Source organism: Girardinichthys multiradiatus, chromosome 15, assembly GCF_021462225.1.
Source record: "Girardinichthys multiradiatus isolate DD_20200921_A chromosome 15, DD_fGirMul_XY1, whole genome shotgun sequence".
Lineage (NCBI taxonomy): Eukaryota > Metazoa > Chordata > Actinopteri > Cyprinodontiformes > Goodeidae > Girardinichthys > Girardinichthys multiradiatus.
This window is the reverse complement of record NC_061808.1, coordinates 7,564,425-7,587,907: the sequence shown is the minus strand read 5'-3', so window position 1 is coordinate 7,587,907 and position 23,483 is coordinate 7,564,425. Positions and strand designations below refer to the sequence as shown.

At 44.0% G+C, this 23,483-nt stretch overlaps 1 protein-coding gene and 2 non-coding genes across 9 annotated transcripts in view; 2 read left to right on the top strand and 1 right to left on the bottom strand.

Moving 5' to 3' along the window:
• LOC124882568 overlaps positions 1-23,356 on the bottom strand; it is a 76,180-nt gene extending 52,824 nt beyond the window's left edge. Inside the window, exons 1-7 of one of the 7 annotated variants that reach the window (XM_047389033.1) lie at positions 23,221-23,277; positions 23,039-23,138; positions 15,803-15,883; positions 7,641-7,727; positions 7,074-7,385; positions 6,643-6,982; positions 5,392-6,039 (exon numbers count right to left, since the gene is read on the bottom strand). In XM_047389033.1, the coding sequence (XP_047244989.1) occupies positions 5,430-6,039; positions 6,643-6,767 (735 nt within the window). In that variant the 5' untranslated portion in view covers positions 6,768-6,982; positions 7,074-7,385; positions 7,641-7,727; ... (1 more) ...; positions 23,039-23,138; positions 23,221-23,277 and the 3' untranslated portion in view covers positions 5,392-5,429. The other 6 variants (XM_047389032.1, XM_047389034.1, XM_047389036.1 and 3 more) reach the window with 6 other exon arrangements.
• On the top strand, positions 13,037-13,109 carry trnaa-agc. Its single transcript has one exon. It is a non-coding gene; the product is annotated as a tRNA-Ala (tRNA).
• Positions 14,116-14,188, top strand: trnaa-agc. Its single transcript has one exon. It is a non-coding gene; the product is annotated as a tRNA-Ala (tRNA).
• Positions 23,357-23,483: the final 127 nt, after the last annotated feature.

Here is a 23,483-nt window from a genome sequence, read left to right as displayed (position 1 = left end):
GTCTTCTTTTGCCCTTTAACATCAACTGTTTTTAAAAGAAATAGTTGCCCAAATAATGTTCTAATTCCTATGAATAGAATAAATATTATAGACAAGGAAAATAGGAAGCAATCGACTTGAAACTGGATGCAAATCCTCTTCTAAGTTTTAGATCTACAATGATTTGCACATTTATTTCCTAAAGAAACCTGACTCATTTGTTTAATTAAAACATGTAATGCTCAGTTTATGGTGCACTGTTGAAAATTAATAAATAATTGTTTTTGTTTTTAGTTAAAAATAAATAAATTTTGTTTTTGCAGCCCGTTGAGTACTTTATCCTTGAGATAAAAGGTGTGCAACAACGGCCTGTTGTTGAAAAGCGCTATATGAATAAACTTGACTTGACACCCCGGGTGTAGCTGATTGCAAACTACAGTGGCCGAAAAGTGAAAACGCGCTGCAAACGGCGAAAACACGCTGCATACACTTAAATGATGTAAACTCCAAAACACACAAACACAAAAATCAAATGCAGCAGAAAAATGCTGCATTTAGAGAAAATAGAAACAAAATGAAAAAGGCTGCAAATACGAAAACAACAAATAGGCCTCTGTCTGAAAAGTATTAAAAAGTGTTTTTAATACAAAAAACGTCAACCTTCAAATAATCATGTACAGTTATGCACTCAATACTTGGTCGGGAATCCTTTGGCAGAAATGACTGCTTCCATGCGGCGTGGCATGGAGGCAATCAGCCTGTGGCACTGCTGAGGTCTTATGGAGGCCCAGGATGCTTCGATAGCGGCCTTTAGCTCATCCAGAGTGTTGGGTCTTGAGTCTCTCAACGTTCTCTTCACAATATCCCACAGATTCTCTATGGGGTTCAGGTCAGGAGAGTTGGCAGGCCAATTGAGCACAGTGATACCATGGTCAGTAAACCATTTACCAGTGGTTTTGGCACTGTGAGCAGGTGCCAGGTCGTGCTGAAAAATGAAATCTTCATCTCCATAAAGCTTTTCAGCAGATGGAAGCATGAAGTGCTCCAAAATCTCCTGATAGCTAGCTGCATTGACCCTGCCCTTGATAAAACACAGTGGACCAACACCAGCAGCTGACACGGCACCCCAGACCATCACTGACTGTGGGTACTTGACACTGGACTTCTGGCATTTTGGCATTTCCTTCTCCCCAGTCTTCCTCCAGACTCTGGCACCTTGATTTCCGAATGACATGCAGAATTTGCTTTCATCTGAAAAAAGTACTTTGGACCACTGAGCAACAGTCCAGTGCTGCTTCTCTGTAGCCCAGGTCAGGCGCTTCTGCTGCTGTTTCTGGTTCAAAAGTGGCTTGACCTGGGGAATGCGGCACCTGTAGCCCATTTCCTGCACACGCCTGTGCACGGTGGCTCTGGATGTTTCTACTCCAGACTCAGTCCACTGCTTCCGCAGGTCCCCCAAGGTCTGGAATCGGCCCTTCTCCACAATCTTCCTCAGGGTCTGGTCACCTCTTCTCGTTGTGCAGCGTTTTCTGCCACACTTTTTCCTTCCCACAGACTTCCCACTGAGGTGCCTTGATACAGCACTCTGGGAACAGCCTATTCGTTCAGAAATGTCTTTCTGTGTCTTACCCTCTTGCTTGAGGGTGTCAATAGTGGCCTTCTGGACAGCAGTCAGGTCGGCAGTCTTACCCATGATTGGGGTTTTGAGTGATGAACCAGGCTGGGAGTTTTAAAGGCCTCAGGAATCTTTTGCAGGTGTTTAGAGTTAACTCGTTGATTCAGATGATTAGGTTCATAGCTCGATTAGAGACCCTTTTAATGATATGCTAATTTTGTGAGATAGGAATTTTGGGTTTTCATGAGCTGTATGCCAAAATCATCCGTATTAAGACAATAAAAGACCTGAAATATTTCAGTTAGTGTGCAATGAATCTAAAATATCGTTCGTTCGTTCGTTCGTCGTCTTCCGCTTATCCAGGACCGGGTCGCGGGGGCAGCAGACTCAGCAGAGACGCCCAGACGTCCCTCTCTCCAGACACCTCCTCCAGTTCCTCCAGGGGGAGCCCAAGGCGTTCCCAGGCCAGCCGAGAGACATAGTCCCTCCAGCGTGTCCTGGGCCGTCCCCTGGGCCTCCTCCCGGTGGGACGTGCCTGGAACACCTCCCGAGGAAGGCGTCCAGGAGGCATCCGGTATAGATGCCCGAGCCACCTCAACTGGCTCCTCTCGATGTGGAGGAGCAGCGGCTCTACTCCGAGCCCCTCCCGGATGGCCGAGCTCCTCACCCTATCTCTAAGGGAGTGCCCGGCCACCCTACGGAGGAAGCTCATTTCAGCCGCTTGTATCCGTGATCTCGTTCTTTCGGTCATGACCCAAAGTTCATGGCCATAGGTGAGGGTAGGAACGTAGACCGACCAGTAAATTGAGAGCTTTGCTTTTCGGCTCAGCTCTCTCTTCACCACAATGGACCGGCACAGCGCCCCCATTACTGTGGCAGCTGCACCGATCCGTCTGTCGATCTCCCGCTCCATTCTTCCCTCACTCGTGAACAAGACCCCGAGATACTTAAACTCCTCCACTTGAGGCAGGAACTCCCCTCCAACCTGAAGAGGACAAGCCACCCTTTTCCGGTCGAGTACCATGGCCTCGGACTTGGAGGAGCTGATCCTCATCCCAGCCGCTTCACACTCGGCTGCGAACCGCCACAGCGCATGCTGTAGGTCTTGGCTAGAGGGGGCCAGCAGGACCACGTCATCCGCAAAAAGAAGAGACGAAATCCACTGGTCCCCAAACCAGACCCCCTCCGGCCCTTGGCTGCGTCTAGAAATCCTGTCCATAAAAGTTATGAACAGGACCGGCGACAAAGGGCAGCCCTGCCGGAGTCCAACATGCACTGGGAACAGGTCCGACTTAGTGCCGGCAATGCGGACCAAACTCCTGCTCCGCTCGTACAGGGACCGGATGGCCCCTAATAAAGGGCCCCCGATTCCATACTCCTGGAGCACCCCCCACAGGGCATCACGAGGGACACAGTCGAATGCCTTCTCCAGGTCCACAAAACACATGTGAACCGGTTGGGCAAACTCCCATGAACCCTCGAGCACCCTGTAGAGGGTATAGAGCTGGTCCAGTGTTCCACGGCTGGGACGAAAACCACACTGTTCCTCCTGAAGCCGAGGTTCGACTATCGGTCGGACTCTCCTCTCCAATACCCTGGCGTAGGCCTTACCAGGGAGGCTGAGGAGTGTGATCCCCCTGTAGTTGGAACACACCCTCCGGTCCCCCTTCTTATAAAGGGGGACCACCACCCCAGTCTGCCAGTCCAGAGGCACTGTCCCCGACCGCCACGCAATGTTGAAGAGGCGTGTCAACCATGACAGCCCTACAACATCCAGAGACTTGAGGTACTCAGGGCGGATCTCATCCACCCCCGAAGCCTTGCCACCGCGGAGCTTTTTAACCACCTCGGTGACTTCAGCCTGGGTGATGAAAGAGTCCAACCCCGAGTCCCCAGCCTCTGTTTCCACCACGGAATGCGTGATGGCAGGATTGAGGAGATCCTCGAAGTACTCCTTCCACCGCCCGATAATGTCCTCAGTCGAGGTCAGCAGTCTCCCGCCCCCACTATAAACAGTGTTGGCAGAGCACTGCTTCCCCCTCCTGAGGCGTCGGACGGTTTGCCAGAATCGCTTCGAGGCCAACCGGTAGTCCTTCTCCATGGCCTCACCGAACTCTTCCCAGGCCCGAGTTTTTGCCTCTGCCACAGCCCGGGCCGCAGCACGCTTGGCCTCACGGTACCCGTCAGCCGCCTCAGGAGTCCCACAAGCCAACCACAGCCGATAGGACTCCTTCTTCAGCTTAACAGCATCCCTTACTGCCGGTGTCCACCACCGGGTTCTGGGATTGCCGCCACGACAGGCACCGCAGACCTTACGGCCGCAGCTATGGGCAGCAGCATCGACAATAGATGCAGAGAACATGGTCCACTCTGAGTCTATGTCTCCAACATCCCCCGGGATCTGGTCGAAGCTCTCCCGGAGGTGGGAGTTGAATACATCCCTGGCCGAGGGCTCCGCCAGGCGTTCCCAGCAGACCCTCACTATGCGCTTGGGCCTGCCGAGTCTGTCCGGCTTTCTCCTCCAGCGGATCCAACTCACCACCAGGTGATGATCAGTGGACAGCTCAGCCCCTCTCTTCACCCGAGTGTCCAAAACATGCGGCCGAAGGTCTGATGATACGACAACAAAGTCGATCATCGACCTCCTGCCTAGGGTGTCCTGGTGCCAAGTGCACTGATGGACACCCTTATGTTTGAACATGGTGTTCGTTATGGACAATCCGTGACTAGCGCAGAAGTCCAATAACAAAACACCACTCGGATTCAGATCGGGGAGGCCATTCCTCCCGATCACGCCTCTCCAGGTGTCACTGTCGTTCCCCACGTGGGCGTTGAAGTCCCCCAGCAGAATAATGGAGTCCCCGGGAGGGGCACTATCCAGCACCCCCGACAGGGACGCCAAGAAGGCAGGGTACTCTGCACTACCACTCGGCCCGTAGGCTGAAATGATAGTCAGAGACCTCTCCCCAACCCGAAGGCGCAGGGATACAACCCTCTCATCCACTGGGGTAAACCCCAATACGAGACGGCTGAGCTGGGGGGCAACAAGCAAACCCACACCAGCCCGCCGCCTCTCCCCGTGGGCCACTCCAGAGTAGAAGAGAGTCCAACCCCTCTCAAGGAGATGGGTTCCAGAGCCCACGCTGTGCGTGGAGGCGAGCCCGACTATTTCTAGTCGATATCTCTCGACCTCCCGCACAAGCTCAGACTCCTTCCCCCCCAGCGAGGTGACATTCCACATCCCTAGAGCCAGCCTAAGCATCCGGGGATCGGGCCGTTGAGGTCTCCACCTTTGTCCGCCACCCAATCCTCTTTGCACCGGTCCCTCGCGGTTCCCCCTGCAGGTGGTGGGCCCACTGGAGGATGGCCTCGCGTCTCTCGTTCGGGCTTGGCCCGGCCGGGTCCCGCGAGGAGCAACCCGGCCACCAGGCGCTCTCCGACGAGTCCCGACCCCAGGCCTGGCTCCAGGGTGGGACCCCGGCTCCGCCGTACCGGGCGACGTCACGTGCCTCGATATTGTGTTCTTCATGAGGGGTTCTTGAACCATTCTTTGTCTGACCCATCACCTAGAACCTGTTTGCCATGGGAGACCCTACCAGGGGCATTTAGGCCCCAGACAACATAGCCTCTAGGATCATTTGAGCACTCAAACCCCTCCACCACGTTAAGGTGACGGTTCAAGGAGGGGAAATCTAAAATATATGAATGTTAAATTTAAAATATATGAATGTTAAATTTTCATCATGACATTATGGAAAATAATGAACTTTATCACAATATGCTAATATTTTGAGAAGGACCTGTATATGTTGAACCGTAGACATGCCATCAAGACCTACGTAAACGAACAACCAAACGTGTAGATATGGAGGATTAGCTCAAATGGTAGAGTCCTCGCTCCAGTTTTTGGAGGTTTTACAGGTGTGCTTCCACCCACCTCCAGATTATGGAGGTGGGTTTCCCTGTCTCTCTTCAGCTGACGCTGTTCTCCCAGCCACTCCTTTAAAGATTTGCCACCTGAGTTACTTGGGCAGAAAGTGGCACTGCCAAAGCGGCGGTGGCCAAACTCTTTTGTTTTGGCCTGCCCACACTTAGTCCACTTGTTAAAAGCTATTTCACGGACACACTTCCTTTTTTGGGCCCCAGTGACCTCCTCTTCTGTCCTACATCGCCTCTTCCTCTGAGTGGAGCAGGACACAGACACAATGGCAGTGGGTGCAAGAGCCACTTGTGTGGCAGGTAAAACTAAAGTTGGAGCCAGTGGAAGGAGACTTGAAGGGTGGCCAACACCTGCTGCCATCACCATCACCCCAGCGTTCAGTGAAATAAACTGGAGTGGTGGTACAGGAGCTGGAAGTAGAAGAGGAGCTGCTGGGGCGATGGGCTGCACAACCGTGGCACTAGCAGGTCGTCTGCCTGGGTGCAGATTAGGAGCCTTTCCCGCTCTGTTTGGGGGAAGGACAAACTGATGTTGGAGCCCTAATGTGGAGGGAGTTTGATCCAGCCTTTCTCGTGGAGCTGGAAACTATGAGCTGGCCACAGCGATGCCACCTTCTGCAGCAAGGCCCTGGGTAAGGACACTTAACTCCTGGGTGCTCTTGCTCCGATTAAATTATTATAATTAACTGCAATATTGTTCATTCAAATGTCTATTTAAAAACTACTGTGCTTTCCATTGTGTAAGAGTCCTCTGATTCAGGACAAACAGCTGAAGAGAGGTGGCCTCCATCAGGGTGTGGCTGTTCAGCACCAGGTCACTAAAACTTTAGTTTTAGCTGTAATTTAGTTCAACTGTTATTTTTTAGCTGTACTATGATTTTAGTCAATGAAAATGCTATGCAAATGTATTCAATTTAATCTATCATTAATTGATTAATCTAATTTAATCAACTTTACATTTATTTATTGATTACATTCTTTTACTCAACCATATTTAATTATATTTTATCCTTCATGGAGCTTCGCACACATGAACAAAGCACAGACCTGTTCCTTTGGCAATGATTTGAAATTATGAGGCTGAACATTTTTACTAAATAACAGTTTACCTGGAGAGTCGAACCATGAAGATGCCGTAGAGCTGATGAGCCTCCATGATAACTCCTGCTGCAAAGCGCCGCATGAAGTGCCAGATGTCCAGGTGCACTTGGAGCTCGTTCCGCTCTGCAAACATGGCCCTGACCTGCGACTGTCTCGGTCCATATTCATTATGGCAGGCGGTGCCACTCCTGCCTCCCTGTAGCTCCTCATGAGACCCGCTGCCATGGGCCACAGTCCATGCCCCTCTGCGGCTGTGAGCACAGACACCAGAACCTGGCCGTGCTCATTGCCCACATTTGTACACCAGCCAGCAGTGTTGACAGCTGTACCGGCCAGTTTTTTTGTAAACTATGAAAAAGATCAAAAACAAAACAGTAGAATAAACCATAAAGCTAAAAATATAAGCACTCAAAATCATTCAAACTTGATTTTTTTTTACCTTTTTGGTGGAGTCCATCTTAAGGACAGAGCCAAAGACAGATGTTATTTTGGCCCTGACCTCAAGTAGCCGTGAGAGGACGTCTCTGGCGTAGACAGACAGGAGCCACTTGGGTTTAGGGAGGGGCGGGAGCAGCGGAGGCGCAGAGAACACTGGAGGCTCAATGATGGAGGAGTCAGTGAAGGGCTCACAGGCAGTGAAGTACTCAAGCGCGCGCCGTGTCCATGCTGCACCTTTTTATAAAGCTGCGTGACACTGTTGCCATGGGTCTTCTCCCACATCGTTATGACCACACGGTAGTCACATGAGTACCTACAGACAGTTGGATGGTATCAGCCAAGTGTGAAGCAAAGCAGTGCAAACACTATGAGCACCTCTAACTACAACATTCTGCAGCCACTTATTCCAGGGGGAGCGGGGGACATGTGAGATGACAAGAAGGAGCTTTAGTCAGTGATTAGGATTAAAATGAAATTAAAAAGTTCACATACACCTTCAAATTCCCTGTCATTTAAAAGTATTTATATCACAGAATTATTTGTAAAACATTGTTTAAGATTTACATACCTTGAGGAAGTTGTTCCTCGGCTTGCGAGGCCACAGTCACCATCTCCTGGTCATCTTCCTCCTCAAAGAAATCCCCAGCAGCAGTGTCTGTAAAATAATACAGAACTAAGCAAATGTCATCAACACATCTGTGTGCATTAACTGAAGTTCACCACGGGTAAAGAGCTGTCTCTGGGCAGCAGACTCAGAGAGGGCTGACAGGGTCTGGCTGGCGACATTATCTTTTGTGCCAGCTGTGAAGGAGGCAAATGCTTCCTCTGTTCCAACAGGGCCTTCACACTGGCAGCCGTCAGTGGCCTGCTCTGAGTGGCAGCAGGAGGAGCAGTAACAGTGGGCACAGCAGTAGAGGGGGCAGACACAGTGACAGTGGGCAGGTGGGCTGAAGCTTACTTCTTCAGCATGTATGTCTTGAAAAGGGCCATGTTGGTGTTTGGCCTGGCCTTTGCCTTCTTCAGGTAGGTGATGATGATGAGAGCCTGGGCCTCTTTGCTTCGGTCCTCATACACCTCCTTCATGGACCTGCCCTTGAAGTCCCGAACTCCACCATCAGACACCCAGAATCACCCAGTTTCATCGATCCAGTTGTAGAAACAATAACAGCTCTCCAAGTTACTCCGAGAGTTAATAAGGATTCAGACAGTGGAACGCGATTGGTCAAAAGTAAGCCCACCAGCTCGGAACGTGATTGGCTCGCCGGAATATGAGGCACTCTGTCACTTCCATTGGCTGGTTAGATTTAGTTTGGGCTTTTTTTTGCTGTGAGAGGTAGCGGAATCAATGCGCGCATCCTCCAATTTCTTTTTTCGTTCAACTTTCTTGAGTGTTACTCGTTTTGCTCATTTGGGACGATTAAACGTTATTTTACACGTGGTTGTGTGTTTTTGTTCTGGAGCGAAACGTCAATCACGTCTGACAAATTGGTAACACCCACCAGTAACCCATTCAAATCAACTGGAAGCAAAGCATAAAGCTGAAGTTAGCTTCTGATTTTAGCTTCAGACTTGGGAAACAGTTAAATTACACCTATTTATTACTTAGAGCATTTTTATGAACCAATTTAGGATTTACGAAACTTATTTAATTTGTAAAAGTATAATAAAAGGCCATATTTGTGCTTTTTTGGTATCCAGACCACATTAGAACTGATCCAGCTCAAAAACTACAGTACCCATACTCTTATAACCTTGACTAGGAAATGCACAACATCAAACTTGTAAAATATTAATTTAATAATAATAATTAATATTATATTATTAATGCAATTAAATCTTAAACAGAATTTTTTGTATATGAAAGATTTTTAGGTGCGTGTTTCTGCTCCCAGTTGCATAAGAATCTCCTCTCTCTCACTGCAAAAAATGCATACAGCTATAATTTTTTTCAGTCTTTTTTGTTGTTTCTATACATGATTGTTTTTGATGCTTCTCTTCCTTCAGCGACTCTTAATTAGACCTCTCCTCCATCTGGCCACGCTCCACTGCCTCAGCTCTGGTTAGTTTTCTGGTCTTTTCCAAAGCACTTATTGATGCTCGAATTACTTTAGAGATGAAATGTCAAAAAGCTTCTTCCAAATAGCCTAACATTTACTCTGCATTTTATTAAAAGTTGTTACGAGAGGTAGCGGGACCGATGCCTGCATCCTCCAAACTTCTTCATGTAAATATTAGCGTTAACTTGAATGTGGTCAAGCACAGTAATGTCTTTAGTTTTAAACTAACATAGAGATGTAATCAAAGAACATAGAGAAAAACTTACTACCCAAAGGATTTTAACTCGCGAAGACAGAAATAAGATTGGAGGATGCATCAGCAGCATCTAAATTTTATACCAAAATAAACCCAACCAGCCAATCGGTCACCTCTCACATTCCGCTGGGCCAATCACGTCCCGAGCTGGTAGCTTACTTTTGACCAATCACGTTCCACCTCCTGAATCCTTTATAAACAATCGGAGCATCTTGGAAAGCTGTCTTTCATTTACAACCGGCTGTACTTCTTTTGCGAGCAGTAAGTTTAAACATATTTCTTTCTTAACAGCTAAACGTATGACAGATTCTAGGTTTATCCTGTTGTTTGCGTAACGTTTTTTAAAAAAAAACAACACTATGCATATCAGGGTCATGTTCATATATCTCATTGCACTTGTTTATTAGAAATATTTAATACACAACTGTCCGAGCTACCGCACCCTGTTGGCGTCAGACGCCTCGGAGCTCCTCCGGTCCTTGGTCCCCAGAAGCGATCAAACACTTTATCTAACTTTGACTCTTAAACGAACGACTCTCAACTAGTTTCTAACTTTTAGCTCTTTTAATCTAAATTAAGGCAGAGAAATGTTTGCAGAGATCAGCGCTGAGGCTCTCGTCTCGGACCGTTGCGTCTGTTAGAGGATGACGAAGAGCCTCGATAAAAGGTCACATATAGTTTTTATATCTGGAACTCCAATGCAATGGATGTTCTCTCCCTCAGTGATTATCAGTAGACTATGTGTCACCATTGTGGTGTCTATCTGGTACGTTGTGTAGTAGCTGGTGTCCATCCTTAATCTAAGTGTGTTGCTGCATTCTAATCAAACCAGTTACAGCCTGCTCCACCATCAAACCCAGTGCCCCAGCCTCAGGTCATTTATGACAATCCTTGGGCCATTTATCTTTGTACTGTATGTCTATAAGCATTCTTATCCTATTGTAACAAAAGGGAAACATTAGAACTTATATTTTATTTTACTATAGTATAAATGGGAAAAACAACCATGAACATATTAATAAAGGTTATTCCTAACACAACAAAGACAGCACTTAATACAAACTTTTTCTGTGATGTACATTTTATTTGTGCTTTATGGAGGTTGTGCTCAGCTGAATAGAGTATGTTTAAGTGCTATTTCGATCATAATTCTATGAATCATCAAGCATGCGCGTCTAATATTTGATATTGTCAACCACCCCGCCAAAAAAATAATTGTAGCAATAATATTATACCAACTGGTGCTATTTTTTATTATTAATAAATTTCTCGTTTTTTTTAATCCAAAATAAATAATTTGATTTATGTCCCACCTAAAAAAAAAAAAGCGTTTTTGTTTGGGCGCTCAATGCTGTTGGTAGCACAACAGAGCTAAAAATGGTACAATGTTTGATAATGAATTCTACTGTTATTCAGTATTGCTTCAGAGGAGCAGTGATTGCGTAGTGAATAGATGTTGCTCATGTCGTGACATAAGGTTTGGACTCCACTGCTGTAGCTGATTGCGAACTACGGTGGCCGACAAGTGCGGGGAGTTGACCACTAAGAGCGCTGTAAATGCTGCTGTTCTATAATACTTTGAAATATAACGATCCCTTAGAGAGAAAAAACATGGAGGAAAACGTACATTTCTTCTTCTTTCCAAGTTTCATCTGGGCATCCTGTTAATGTCTTTGCTGAGGGTGTGGTCCCATATGACTAGGTGGTCGACTCCCCCTAGTGGTCTGGTGCACTTACGTTTTGTAGAGTTAGCTGATTTTCTTAACTTGCTGTTGTTTTTGCTATTTTCTGTTTTTCTGGTTGCAGCATTTTCCATTTGCTTGCGTCTATTCTCTGTAATTGTAGCCTTTTCTTTTGCAGCGTGTTTCTGTTGCATTTAATTTTTGTGTTTGTGTGTTTTGTAGTTTGCGTCATTCATTTGTACGCATCGCGTTTTCGCCGTTTGTGTGGCGTTTAGCCGTTTGCTGTACTTTTGCACCTGTCGGCCACCACAAGCGGTTATGGCAAGCCAACTGTGCCACACAACGCCACTTTTACCACGCGTCTGGTTAAAAGGTCACGCAAAAAACGCCGTTTTATAAGTCAGAACGCCGTAAAATACGGCAAAAATCCCAGAAAAACGTCGTTTTTTACGCGCGACGGCGTTCAATGTCCCGAGAAAACGCCGTTTTTTACGGCGTAAAAAGTGTCACAGAACGCCGTAAAAAACGGCGTTTTCTCAAATTAAGCAAGGCCCTGCCCACACTCTTCTTATCCAGTAAATTTAAACTCCAGCCACCCAATAAGAGAAGTAGAACTGCAGACCCCCACTAATTCATAACAGATCAACTGCTGAAATTAGATCTAATGTTTCTTTCTGATAAATGTCGTATATTCTGCAGCACTCTGTGTCAGTGTTTGCTTCTGTAATTATCTCAATATTAATTTTAATGTCTTTAAAGTCAAAAGAAGAGAAAAAATACACAATAGCTGTCTGAAACAAGTGAAGATCGACACGCAATTTTGAAATCCGAATTGTAGCTGTAATACTATTCTCGCACGGGCACTCGCACGGGAGCTAGTCTGCAGAAACGCTATCTGTGGACATTTGGTGGTTGTAATGTTATTAAATACAGAAAAATTAAGCTTGTATTCCGTGTTTGCTGTTATTTTTATATGAACAATTACTAGAAAGATTCTTAATCTATGAGCTGGCATGAATAAGAATCCTAAAATAGAAATTCTCTATCGCATTATTTAGTTTTTTATTCAACTCAGAAAAGGTCCTACTAAAATGATCAATACAACTATCTGATGGTCAATAACACAACTATTTTTTTTACATTTTTACTAATATAATGACCAATTCCCATATCTCATTACTGGAATTATCATGTTACATATTTTCGATCAAAGCAAGACAGCCCAAAAAGGCATAAACCTGCAGTTCCTTCTGCGTGTCACAGTCCTAAATAATTATCCATGCGCTCTTTATCTTTGCTCATACATGTCTCTCAAAGTGCAAATACAATACTACAGTACAGACATCTACTCATTTATTCCCTCACTTGTACATTAAGTAGGTCTATTCTGTTTTTGGTTGGTTATAATCTGGTTAAATACAGGAAAGGAAAGAGATGTTGTGTTATTATTTTTCTATAAACAACTTTAGAAATATACAGTTTTTTTGTTTTGCCTTTTTTTTATTACCCGCTGTTTATTTCTATGATTTATTCATGTATTTTCAGAATCGTAAAAAGCGGCGTTTTCTCGGGACATTGAACACCGTCGCGCATAAAAAACGGCGTTCAGAGACCAGAAAAAACGGCGCTTTGATGGGTTTTTCGCCGTATTTTACGGCGTTCTGACTTATAAAACGGCGTTTTTTGCGTGACCTTTTAACCAGACGCGTGGTAAAAGTGGCGTTTTGTGGTACAGTTGGCTTGCCATAGCGGTCACCTGTCTGCACGTGTGTGCACGTATGTGTACAAATACAATTCGCAATATATCTCGAGGCGCGGATGTGTATCGAGGCCTACAAAAACGAGCAGCGTGGAGTCATAATTTTAATATACATCTTCCTAAGATATAGAAAGCTTTCCGAGGTACGGTTTAAACGAGGATCGTGACGTCACGGAAGCGAAACTTCTGGTACGGGGGTTTTGTTTTTATGGGGGATTAGCTCAAATGGTAGAGCGCTCGCTTAGCATGCGAGAGGTAGCGGGATCGATGCCCGCATCCTCCAGTTTTGTTTGTTTTCGTTCAACTCTCTTTTTGAGTGTTACTGTGTGTTTTGTTCATTTAGGGCGATGAAAAGTTATTTTACACGTGGTTGTGTGTTTTTGTTCTGGAGCGAAACGTCAATCACGTCTGACAAATTGGTAACACCCACCAGTAACCCATTCAAATCAACTGGAAGCTTCTGATTTTAGCTTCAGACTTGGGAAACAGTTAAATTACACCTATTTATTACTTAGAGCATTTTTATGAACCAATTTAGGATTTACGAAACTTATTTAATTTGTAAAAGTATAATAAAAGGCCATATTTGTGCTTTTTTGGTATCCAGACCACATTAGAACTGATCCAGCTCAAAAACTACAGTACCCATACTCTTATAACCTTGACTAGGAAATGCACAACGTCAAACTTGTAAAATATTAATTTAATAATAATAATTAATATATTATTAATGCAATTAAATCTTAAACAGAATTTTTTGTATATGAAAGATTTTTAGGTGCGTGTTTAGCGCTCCGTCTTACAGCAGATCTGAAGAAGCCTCTGACTGAAGACACTCTGTTGTTGTAGGACAGTCTTATGAAGAGGATGCTCAGAGTTCTCCATAATGTTCTTCATTTTATAAAGAATCCTTCAGTTGTCCCGTGTTGTACCCACTTCACTGCTTATTTCTACTAAAAAAAATCCTGGACTCGCTCAACTGCGCAATTAATTAGTTAATGGTTATTATGAAAGTAAATCTTTTGGTTCACAATACATTGTGTAAAAATCATTTTTCTTAACCAGACAAAAATAATTTCAGGTATAGTTCGTTTAACTGTTCCAACTTCGACTTCGTATGGAGTGAAAGCAAAAAATAACTCATGAAACCCATGAAATGTGATTTGACAGTTTTTTTAATTAGGTTCTAAAAACGTGTCATGTAAACCAGTTAACGTGAAAAAACCAGATAATTCGTAGGACTTTTACAACCGTGGGTGGTGACGTCACGGCAGCGCAAGCCATTGGACGGGGGATTAGCTCAAATGGTAGAGCGCTCGCTTAGCATGCGAGAGGTAGCGGGATCGATGCCCGCATCCTCCAAACAATTTTATACAAATGTTAGCGTTAACTTTATTGTGGTCAAGCATAGTAATCTCTATTGTTTTAATCTATGTAATCCAAAAAACATATAGAATAAAGTCTTGTCCGTCGGATTTTAACTCCAGATGACAGAAATAAAATTGGAGGATGAACCATCTCATGTGAAATGTGAGAGCAAACAAAATAAGAAGAAACTAAGCCCAACCAACCAATCGGTGAGCGCCTCATATTCTGGTGGGCCAATCGCATCCCGCGCTGGTGGACTTACTTTTGACCAATCACATTCCACCTTCTGAATCCTTAGAGCTGTCATCAGTATTCTTTTAAAATTGGTTTGAGAAAGACAGCCACACCCTCTGTCTTTTTGATAGTACTGGTAATATGTTGCCTTATCAGTGCTTTATATCTGTATTTAGTTTTCCTGTTCCCCCCAGTGATTTTATCAAGATAACTCATGCTAGTCCCAACGAATTAATTCAACTAATAAAAAATCACCTGAGTTATTGCGGCTCTATGAAAGATCTACCCAAAGTTATGCTGAACTCCTGGTGCTGAACTGCCACAGCCTGATGGAGGCCACCTCTCTTCAGCTGTTTGTCCTGAATCAGAGGACTCTTACACAATGGAAAGCATAGTAGTTTTTTTTTTTACATAGACATTTGATTGAACAATATTGCAGTTAATTATAATAATGACAATTTTCTGACTGCAGGTTTAATCGGAGGGAGAGCACCCAGGAGTTAAGTGTCCTTACCCAGGGCCTTGCTGCAGAAGGTGGCATCGCTGTGGCCAGCTCATAGTTTCCAGCTCCACGAGAAAGGCTGGATCAAACTCCCTCCACATTAGGGCTCCAACATCAGTTTGTCCTTCCCCCAAACAGAGCGGGAAAGGCTCCTAATCTGCACCCAGGCAGACGACCTGCTAGTGCCACGGTTGTGCAGCCCATCGCCCCAGCAGCTCCTCTTCTACTTCCAGCTCCTGTACCACCACTCCAGTTTATTTCACTGAACGCTGGGTCGATGGTGATGGCAGCAGGTGTTGGCCACCCTTCAAGTCTCCTTCCACTGGCTCCAACTTTAGGGATCATGACAACAAATTGCATTTTTCTGTGGTTTTGGGTGTATAATATGATCTGTTGTGCACTGAGGCCGTGTGAATCTCAAGAGCGGGTATCAAAGGCTCTGCTCATAGGCGGTCAGCTTTGTACCTTTGCTCAAAAACGGTTGAATCAGAGAACAGATCAACTTTCTACGTCATTCATATTCTCCAATTAGAGCACACCTTCAAGCAAACGGCCTTCCCCCCTCCCCTCAGCTGACACACCGGTTGAGTTGGAGTAGCATGTCGTGCTAGCAGGTCTGACTACACTGAGGATGGCTACTAAAAAGGGGAGCAGTGTTGTCCTAGGGTGCTCAAAAACGGATGTAAGTTTCCACTTACTCTGGAAGGATGAGAGAATCAGAGAAGAGTGGCGGAAGTTCATTTATGAGGAAGTACCACTCGATTATAACACCAGTTTGAGACTGTTTAGCACACTTTACTGAAGACTGTTCTGAACATGGGTGAATTCAAGTCAATTATGACCCCAAAGAACACCTGAGGGTTAAATCTTACCAGTTCTGCTCCCTCATTCTTGTCCTCCAGGCGATTCTCTAGAGCTTCAAACTCTTGTTCTGTGTTTGCCGGCTTCACTTTCTATTGAAAAAAAATTGGGAAATTGTGAACACATTTTCAGAAGTCCTGTTTCCACACCAAAGTAGAGGAACTGGCTACCACATAGATCCCTGACTTGTATTTCAGGGGGAGTTCCTAACAGGGTTCTAGCATCTTTTGGCAGGCGGTGGCCATGTTTGCATAGCACCAAGAGCAGCTCATCTACCGATGTGCGCATTGCCTTATTTTTTACAGCCCTTTTAGCCAAATCACTCCTCGGACATAGTTCCAATTTCTACATTACTTTCACTATCGCTGTTTGTCAGGAGGTGATCATCTCGATATTCATCTTCTCCTGTATCAGATTGCTCCTGTGTCCGTATTAGAGGCTGACATTTTCCCGGGAATCCCATGAGTCACAGCATCAGTAAAGATCACGTGATTGGGACGGTACAAGATAAAAAATGAACGGGAGCGGGAGCTAACCAATAGGAGGGAAAACAAACTAGGATCAATTGTCTTTGGAAATGTAAAACTGAGACTTTCTTATAAACTTTAAGAAAAAAACTTGGATCGACGCCGACATTGTGTAGTTTTTTTTCCAAGAAGCCTATACTATGTGAGTCAAATGAACTACACGACCCACAAGCCAACAGTGCTTCTGATCGATGTTTTCCACCTGCGTTCAGAGCGCAGCAATGGAGGGAGCAAACCCAGGTGGAGAACTGGACGTGGTAAAATTAGATTCGCAACGTAAAGTCAGAAGTATGGACTTCTCTATTAAACTTGTAGAGCTGACAGGAAAGTCGCAAATATCACCGAACTTCAGGAGAGTTGAATGTAGCGGTGTTAACACGCAGTCTGCTGCTTGTAAAACTGGTTTAGTCGGAATCAAGTACAACAGTGATTAAAGGACACTTGTAAGGCAGATTCTGGATTAAATCAGCCCTGAATCTCTTCATTCATCAAATGAAAAGTACCAACATGTGTCAAGTCTCATCTGACCAACAAAACTGCTCACATGTGCACTAAAGATTTAAGAGCCTTTGTCACAGTAGAGTAGAAAGGCTTCATCAAGGGAAGATATTAAATAAATACGTTGTGAAATAGAAAAAATTGAATGTACTATTAAATGTACAATTTATTTAATACATCATTAAATATTAAGTGTACCACTAATTACGTCATGTCGTCTTTAAAATTATAAATTATACTTAATTATTCAGTGGCACATTTAATTGCATAACTGCATTTCATGATATAATGGTACATTTATTGTTTCGAATGATTAAATAATTATTACTATTTATTATTAAATAAATAAATGGTACCTTTAATTTAATGGCACATTTAATGTTACATTTCTTTCATGTTACATTTACTTCACTAAAGGGACATTCACAACATTTATTTATTTAATGATGATTTTATTGTATTAATTTTGTCCAGTTTGACCCTCCATACTTGATGCCTGTATAGGAGGTCATGTCAGAATATGAATCAGGTGTTCTGGAGCAGACAAACATCTAAAACCTGCAGGGAAGGGGTCCCTGAGGACCAGGGCTGTGAACCATTGAGGTACAGTTTCTAAATTGTGAAGGTAATGCCTTTTTGCACTTTTATTCAACAAGTACAGTTCTCTTGCTTGGTGCATTTTTCTTTCGTTTCAGCAACTTGAAACATAAAAATGATGTCATTGTTCAACGGAAACAATCACTTAATAAATAAGTAAAATACAACTAGGTACATTTTGTTTATTCAGTTAAGATAGACATGGTCTGTTTCCTTGTTTAATATTTTATTATTTCTTCATTATTATTCTTTTTACTTTAACTGGCCTTTACTACAGCTAAAAACAGGGACCTAACGGGTCCTTCAAAGAAATTGTCAAAAGACTAAATGAAGAAAACAAAAGTGGGAGTGTCACATGAGTGGGAGTCGTTCTAAATGGGAGCGGGAGTCAATTTACCAGGAGTGGGATGGGACAGGATTTTGTTATGCTTGCCTGGGATTGGGATGGGACAAGACATTTTTCTGTGGGAGCGGGATGGGACAGGAGAGAAAATCCACTCCCATGTCACCCTCTAGTCTGTATGTCTATTGGGCTATCGGCAAAAGAAGGGCCTGGATTCTCATTTGAGGGACCTGGATTCTCTTCTGAGTTACTAGACTCCAACAATACATGTAATTGTGCATTTTGTTGTCTCCATTTTTTGTGATACATCTGGGGGTGAAATTAAAAACAAACAAAACATTTCTAAGTCTGAATGTTTTATAAAGAACATCTTTACATTTGAAAATAAGAAAGTGAAACAATCAAATACAGGTAGGCTGCGCTAATCATTTCTTTTAACATATTTCACATTAACCTGTATTTAAATGTTCCAAAATTGTAAACAATTTTTTGAAGGTTACAGTAAGTTACTGTGAAATGAAAATGGATGGTTAGGTTAGGAGACAACTCACCGTTGAACACAACTTGGGTCGTGTTCTCTAGAAAAGAGAAGGCAGAAGAATGTGAAATCTCAACCTTATTTTCAAAGATTGTGGATGAAAAGTGTGTCAATATGCCACATTCGCCAGCATTGAACATTCTTGATAAGACACACACCTGTAAAGCAGGTGTGTAGTGTACTGGGTGACCTTGGGGCATCTGCAGCCACATTCTCCATCAGGAGATTAATGTTATCCCTCTTGCCAGTGCCTCATTCATGTAACATTAACATTTATTTTTTGTGACCACAGCCAATGCTGCCAGACATAAGTGGTAATAACTAAGGCTGAACAATGTAAAAAAAAGCAAAAAAAAAAGCATTTGATTAAAAAAAGTCATTTATTGATAGGTAGCAGTAGTTATATAAACATATACATATTATATATACACATATATATATATATTATATATACACACATATATATATATATATACACATACATATATATATATATATACAAGTTTGAGATCTTTGGTTCCAACCACCGTGTCTTTGTGCAGCGCAGAAGAGGTGAACGGATGGACTCTACATGCCTGGTTCCCACCGTGAAGCATGGAGGAGGAGGTGTGATGGTGTGGGGGTGCTTTGCTAGTGACACTGTTGGGGATTTATTCAAAATTGAAGGCATACTGAACCAGCATTGCTACCACAGCATTTTGCAGCGGCCTGCTATTCCATCCGGTTTGCGTTTAGTTGGACCATCATTTATTTTTCAACAGGACAATGACCCCAAACACACCTCCAGGCTGTGTAAGGGCTATTTGACCAAGAAGGAGAGTGATGGGGTGCTGCGCCAAATGACCGGGCCTCCACAGTCACCGGACCTGAACCCAATCGAGATGGTTTGGGGTGAGCTGGACCGCAGAGTGAAGGCAAAAGGGTCAACAAGTACTAAGCATCTCTGGGAACTCCTTCAAGACTGTTGGAAAACCATTTCAGGTGACGACCTCTTGAAGCTCATCAACAGAATGCCAAGAGTGTGCGGAGCAGTAATCAAAGCAAAAGGTGGCTACTTTGAAGAACCTAGAATATAAGACATATTTTCAGTTGTTTCACACTTTTTTGTTCAGTATATAATTCCACATGTGTTAATTCATAGTTTTGATTCTTCAGTGTGAAGCTACAATATTCATAGTCATGAAAATAAAGAAAACTCTTTAAATGAGAAGGTGTGTCCAAACCTTTGGTCTGTACTGTATGTATGTATGTACAAACCAGTCAGTCAGTCAGTCATTTTCTACCGCTTATTCCATAGTGGGTCACGGGGAAGCTGGTGCCTATCTCCAGCAGTCTATGGGCGAGAGGCAGGGTACACCCTGGACAGGTTGCCAGTCCATCACAGGGCAACACACAAACAACCATGCACACACTCATTCATACACCAAAGGGCAATTTAGAGTGACCAATTAACCTAACAGGCATGTCTTTGGACTGTGGGAGGAAGCCAGAGTACCCGGTGAGAACCCACGCATGCACGGGGAGAACATGCAAACTCCATGCAGAAAGACCCCCGGCCGGGAATTGAACCCAGGACCTTCTTGCTGCAAGGCAACAGTGCTACCAACTGCGCCACCGTGCAGCCCCTGTACAAACCATATATATATATATATTTTTTTTTGTTAAACATATTTGTGGAACATTTTAGGCTTGGTGGTCTCATTTTAAAGTAGACCACAAAAAGATTAAACTCAATCTTTCTTACAAAGAACGGGGCCCGGCGCTTGATATGACGCCGTTTATACCAACCCTTCGAAGCTGACATGATTTTAGAAAGCTTGGTGGCCATAGGGTCAAAGGAAGCGGGAACAGACTCAGCGCAATAGCAGACATAAAAACGACATGGAGAGGGAGCCCAGACGTCAGTCAAAGGGCCGATTCGCTCATAAAAAAAAGAGCATATCAACCTAATTTCAACATAGCAGTGACAATTTTCAGCATAGCGGCCCGCTGCACTTAAATGCACTGGCAGAACTCTGGCTTGTCTGACACCCAGGGGTGAAAGTGAGCCGGTACGGTCCGGTACTCCGTACCACTAAAAGATTTTGCACCAGTACGCAGTACCGGGAAGAGGAAAGAATGGCTGTCTGCTATGAAGCCGTCATCCAAAACCAGTTACGGCTGCAACAATTCACGAGCAAACAAAGAAGATCAGATTGACTACCAATAGGCAGTCTAAAACACGACTTAATCTGTTTATAAATATAGCTTTTTCCCCTCATTCCAAATTGTTTCTGAACTGTTCTACTATGCTGGAGCCTCCATATTCTTGCTTTGCTTCGGTCTCCTCGGAGCTCGAGGTTTTTGTGAACTGCCAACATTTAAAACAAGCACCGCTACGTTTAATGTCTGTCTGCTCGCTGCTAAATACCCCAGTTAAAAGCAAAGGAAGATTAACTCGTTGTGTTTCATGTTATGTTGCTGAATTACAACAACACAGTACAGCTCAAAAACACCGCTTTTGACAAGAGATTTCACATACACTACACGAGAGCGCATGCGCGCTTACCTCAAGTCTCTTAACAGTTTGCTGGATAGTGGCTTAATGAAGATCAGTGATGAGATTCAAATGGGTGTTATATATATATATTTTTGGCAGAAAAATCTCATCACTGATCTTCATTAAGCCACTATCCAGCAAACTGTTAAGACACTCGCCTCTGCCCAAGGCAATGGGGTGTCACGTGATCAAATAAGCGTAATCTGATTGGCTAAAAGACGCTCGACTCAATCGAGTGCTGATTGCTTTGGCTTAAGTCACATTTGCAGGCGAATTTCTGCAGGTGAATTTTTGCTGGCAAATTTTAAGTACAAAAAAAAATTCACATACATAATTGCACAGGATAAAAATTCTGTGTTACAAATTCAATCTTTAAAAAATGTCTGATTCTGATGAGTATTTTACTTCCATAAAATCAAAACTTGACCACAATGCAGAGAACAATAACTTTTGTGTTCAAAAGAAAAGACGGAAACTGAAGATGAAAAGTCATGCATCAGAAAATGGTTTATCATTATTTCATACATGGCAGTTCTTAATCAATTGATATATATCTATATCTATATATTTATATACAGGGGTTGGACAATGAAACTGAAACAGCTGTCATTTTAGTGTGGGAGGTTTCATGGCTAAATTGGACCAGCCTGGTAGCCAGTCTTCATTGATTGCACATTGCACCAGTAAGAGCAGAGTGTGAAGGTTCAATTAGCAGGGTAAGAGCACAGTTTTGCTCAAAATATTGAAATGCACACAACATTATGGGTGACATACCAGAGTTCAAAAGAGGACAAATTGTTGGTGCACGTCTTGCTGGCGCATCTGTGACCAAGACAGCAAGTCTTTGTGATGTATCAAGAGCCACGGTATCCAGGGTAATGTCAGCATACCACCAAGAAGGACGAACCACATCCAACAGGATTAACTGTGGACACAAGAGGAAGCTGTCTGAAAGGGATGTTCGGGTGCTAAACCGGATTGTGTCCAAAAAACATAAAACCACGGCTGCCCAAATCACGGCAGAATTAAATGTGCACCTCAACTCTCCTGTTTCCACCAGAACTGTCCGTCGGGAGCTCCACAGGGTCAATATACACGGCCGGGCTGCTATAGCCAAACCTTTGGCCACTCATGCCAATGCCAAACGTCGGTTTCAATGGTGCAAGGAGCGCAAATCTTGGGCTGTGGACAATGTGAAACATGTATTGTTCTCTGATGAGTCCACCTTTACTGTTTTCCCCACATCCGGGAGAGACGGTGTGGAGAAGCCCCAAAGAAGCGTACCACCCAGACTGTTGCATGTCCAGAGTGAAGCATGGGGGTGGATCAGTGATGGTTTGGGCTGCCATATCATGGCATTCCCTTGGCCCAATACTTGTGCTAGATGGACGCGTCACTGCCAAGGACTACCGAACCATTCTTGAGGACCATGTGCATCCAATGGTTCAAACATTGTATCCTGAAGGCGGTGCCATGTATCAGGATGACAATGCACCAATACACACAGCAAGACTGGTGAAAGATTGGTTTGATGAACATGAAAGTGAAGTTGAACATCTCCCATGGCCTGCACAGTCACCAGATCTAAATATTATTGAGCCACTTTGGGGTGTTTTGGAGGAGCGAGTCAGGAAACGTTTTCCTCCACCAGTATCACGTAGTGACCTGGACACTATCCTGCAAGAAGAATGGCTTAAAATCCCTCTGACCACTGTGCAGGACTTGTATATGTCATTCCCAAGACAAATTGACGCTGTATTGGCCGCAAAGGAGGCCCTACACCATACTAATAAATTATTGTGGTCTAAAACCAGGTTTTTCAGTTTCATTGTCCAACCCCTGTATATTCTACATTGTCAAGTGATTCTAATTTCTGCCTTATACAGACAGCCCACAGTAAGGTAAAATATTGATACATTTTAATTAGTTTGAGTGGACTTTGCTGAGAGAGAGAGATCTCGAGGGGGCCACAGATGAGAGTAACAATTAACACACACACATATATATATATATATATGCCCCCAGTGCCTCCCAGCCCCTTCGCCCGCAAGTACCAGCAAGAATTTAAAACTACTTTCATACCTAGGTTAACGATAATTGACATTCACTGATAAAACTAAATTTTTGTTAACATGAGTAGTGTACTTTCAACAACAGATAACTGCGTCAGGTTTAGTTTTGCTCCCAGATTTTACATTGGCTTACCTGCAACAGCCGTTAGCGATTGTTAGCGCGAGCTAGCTGGCTCGAAAATATCACTCTAGTCGGCACTGATAGTAAGCCGTTGGGTAAATGCTACTGTTGACTGTATGCCCAAAATCAGCCGTTCAAAGTTTACATAATGTCACTGGTTTATTATAAAATGTGAATTAGAAAACTTTACTAACCGTTGTTGTACCGCCAAATACAGCCAGTCCGTCCGAACCGGTCAAACCGCCCAAACCTCTGACGAAGACGACGCAACCACTTTACGCATGCGCAAGCGGTTGTTCTCGCCACACTAGTGACGGACACACCATCCACCAATCGCGTTTGGTCAAATATGGCAACCAGACGTTGGTTTCATAGATATGCGCGTGTCCCCAAAGTACGCCAGAAGAAAAAAAAACTAACCCGGTAGATGAAGATAGGGCTTTATCATGACTCAATT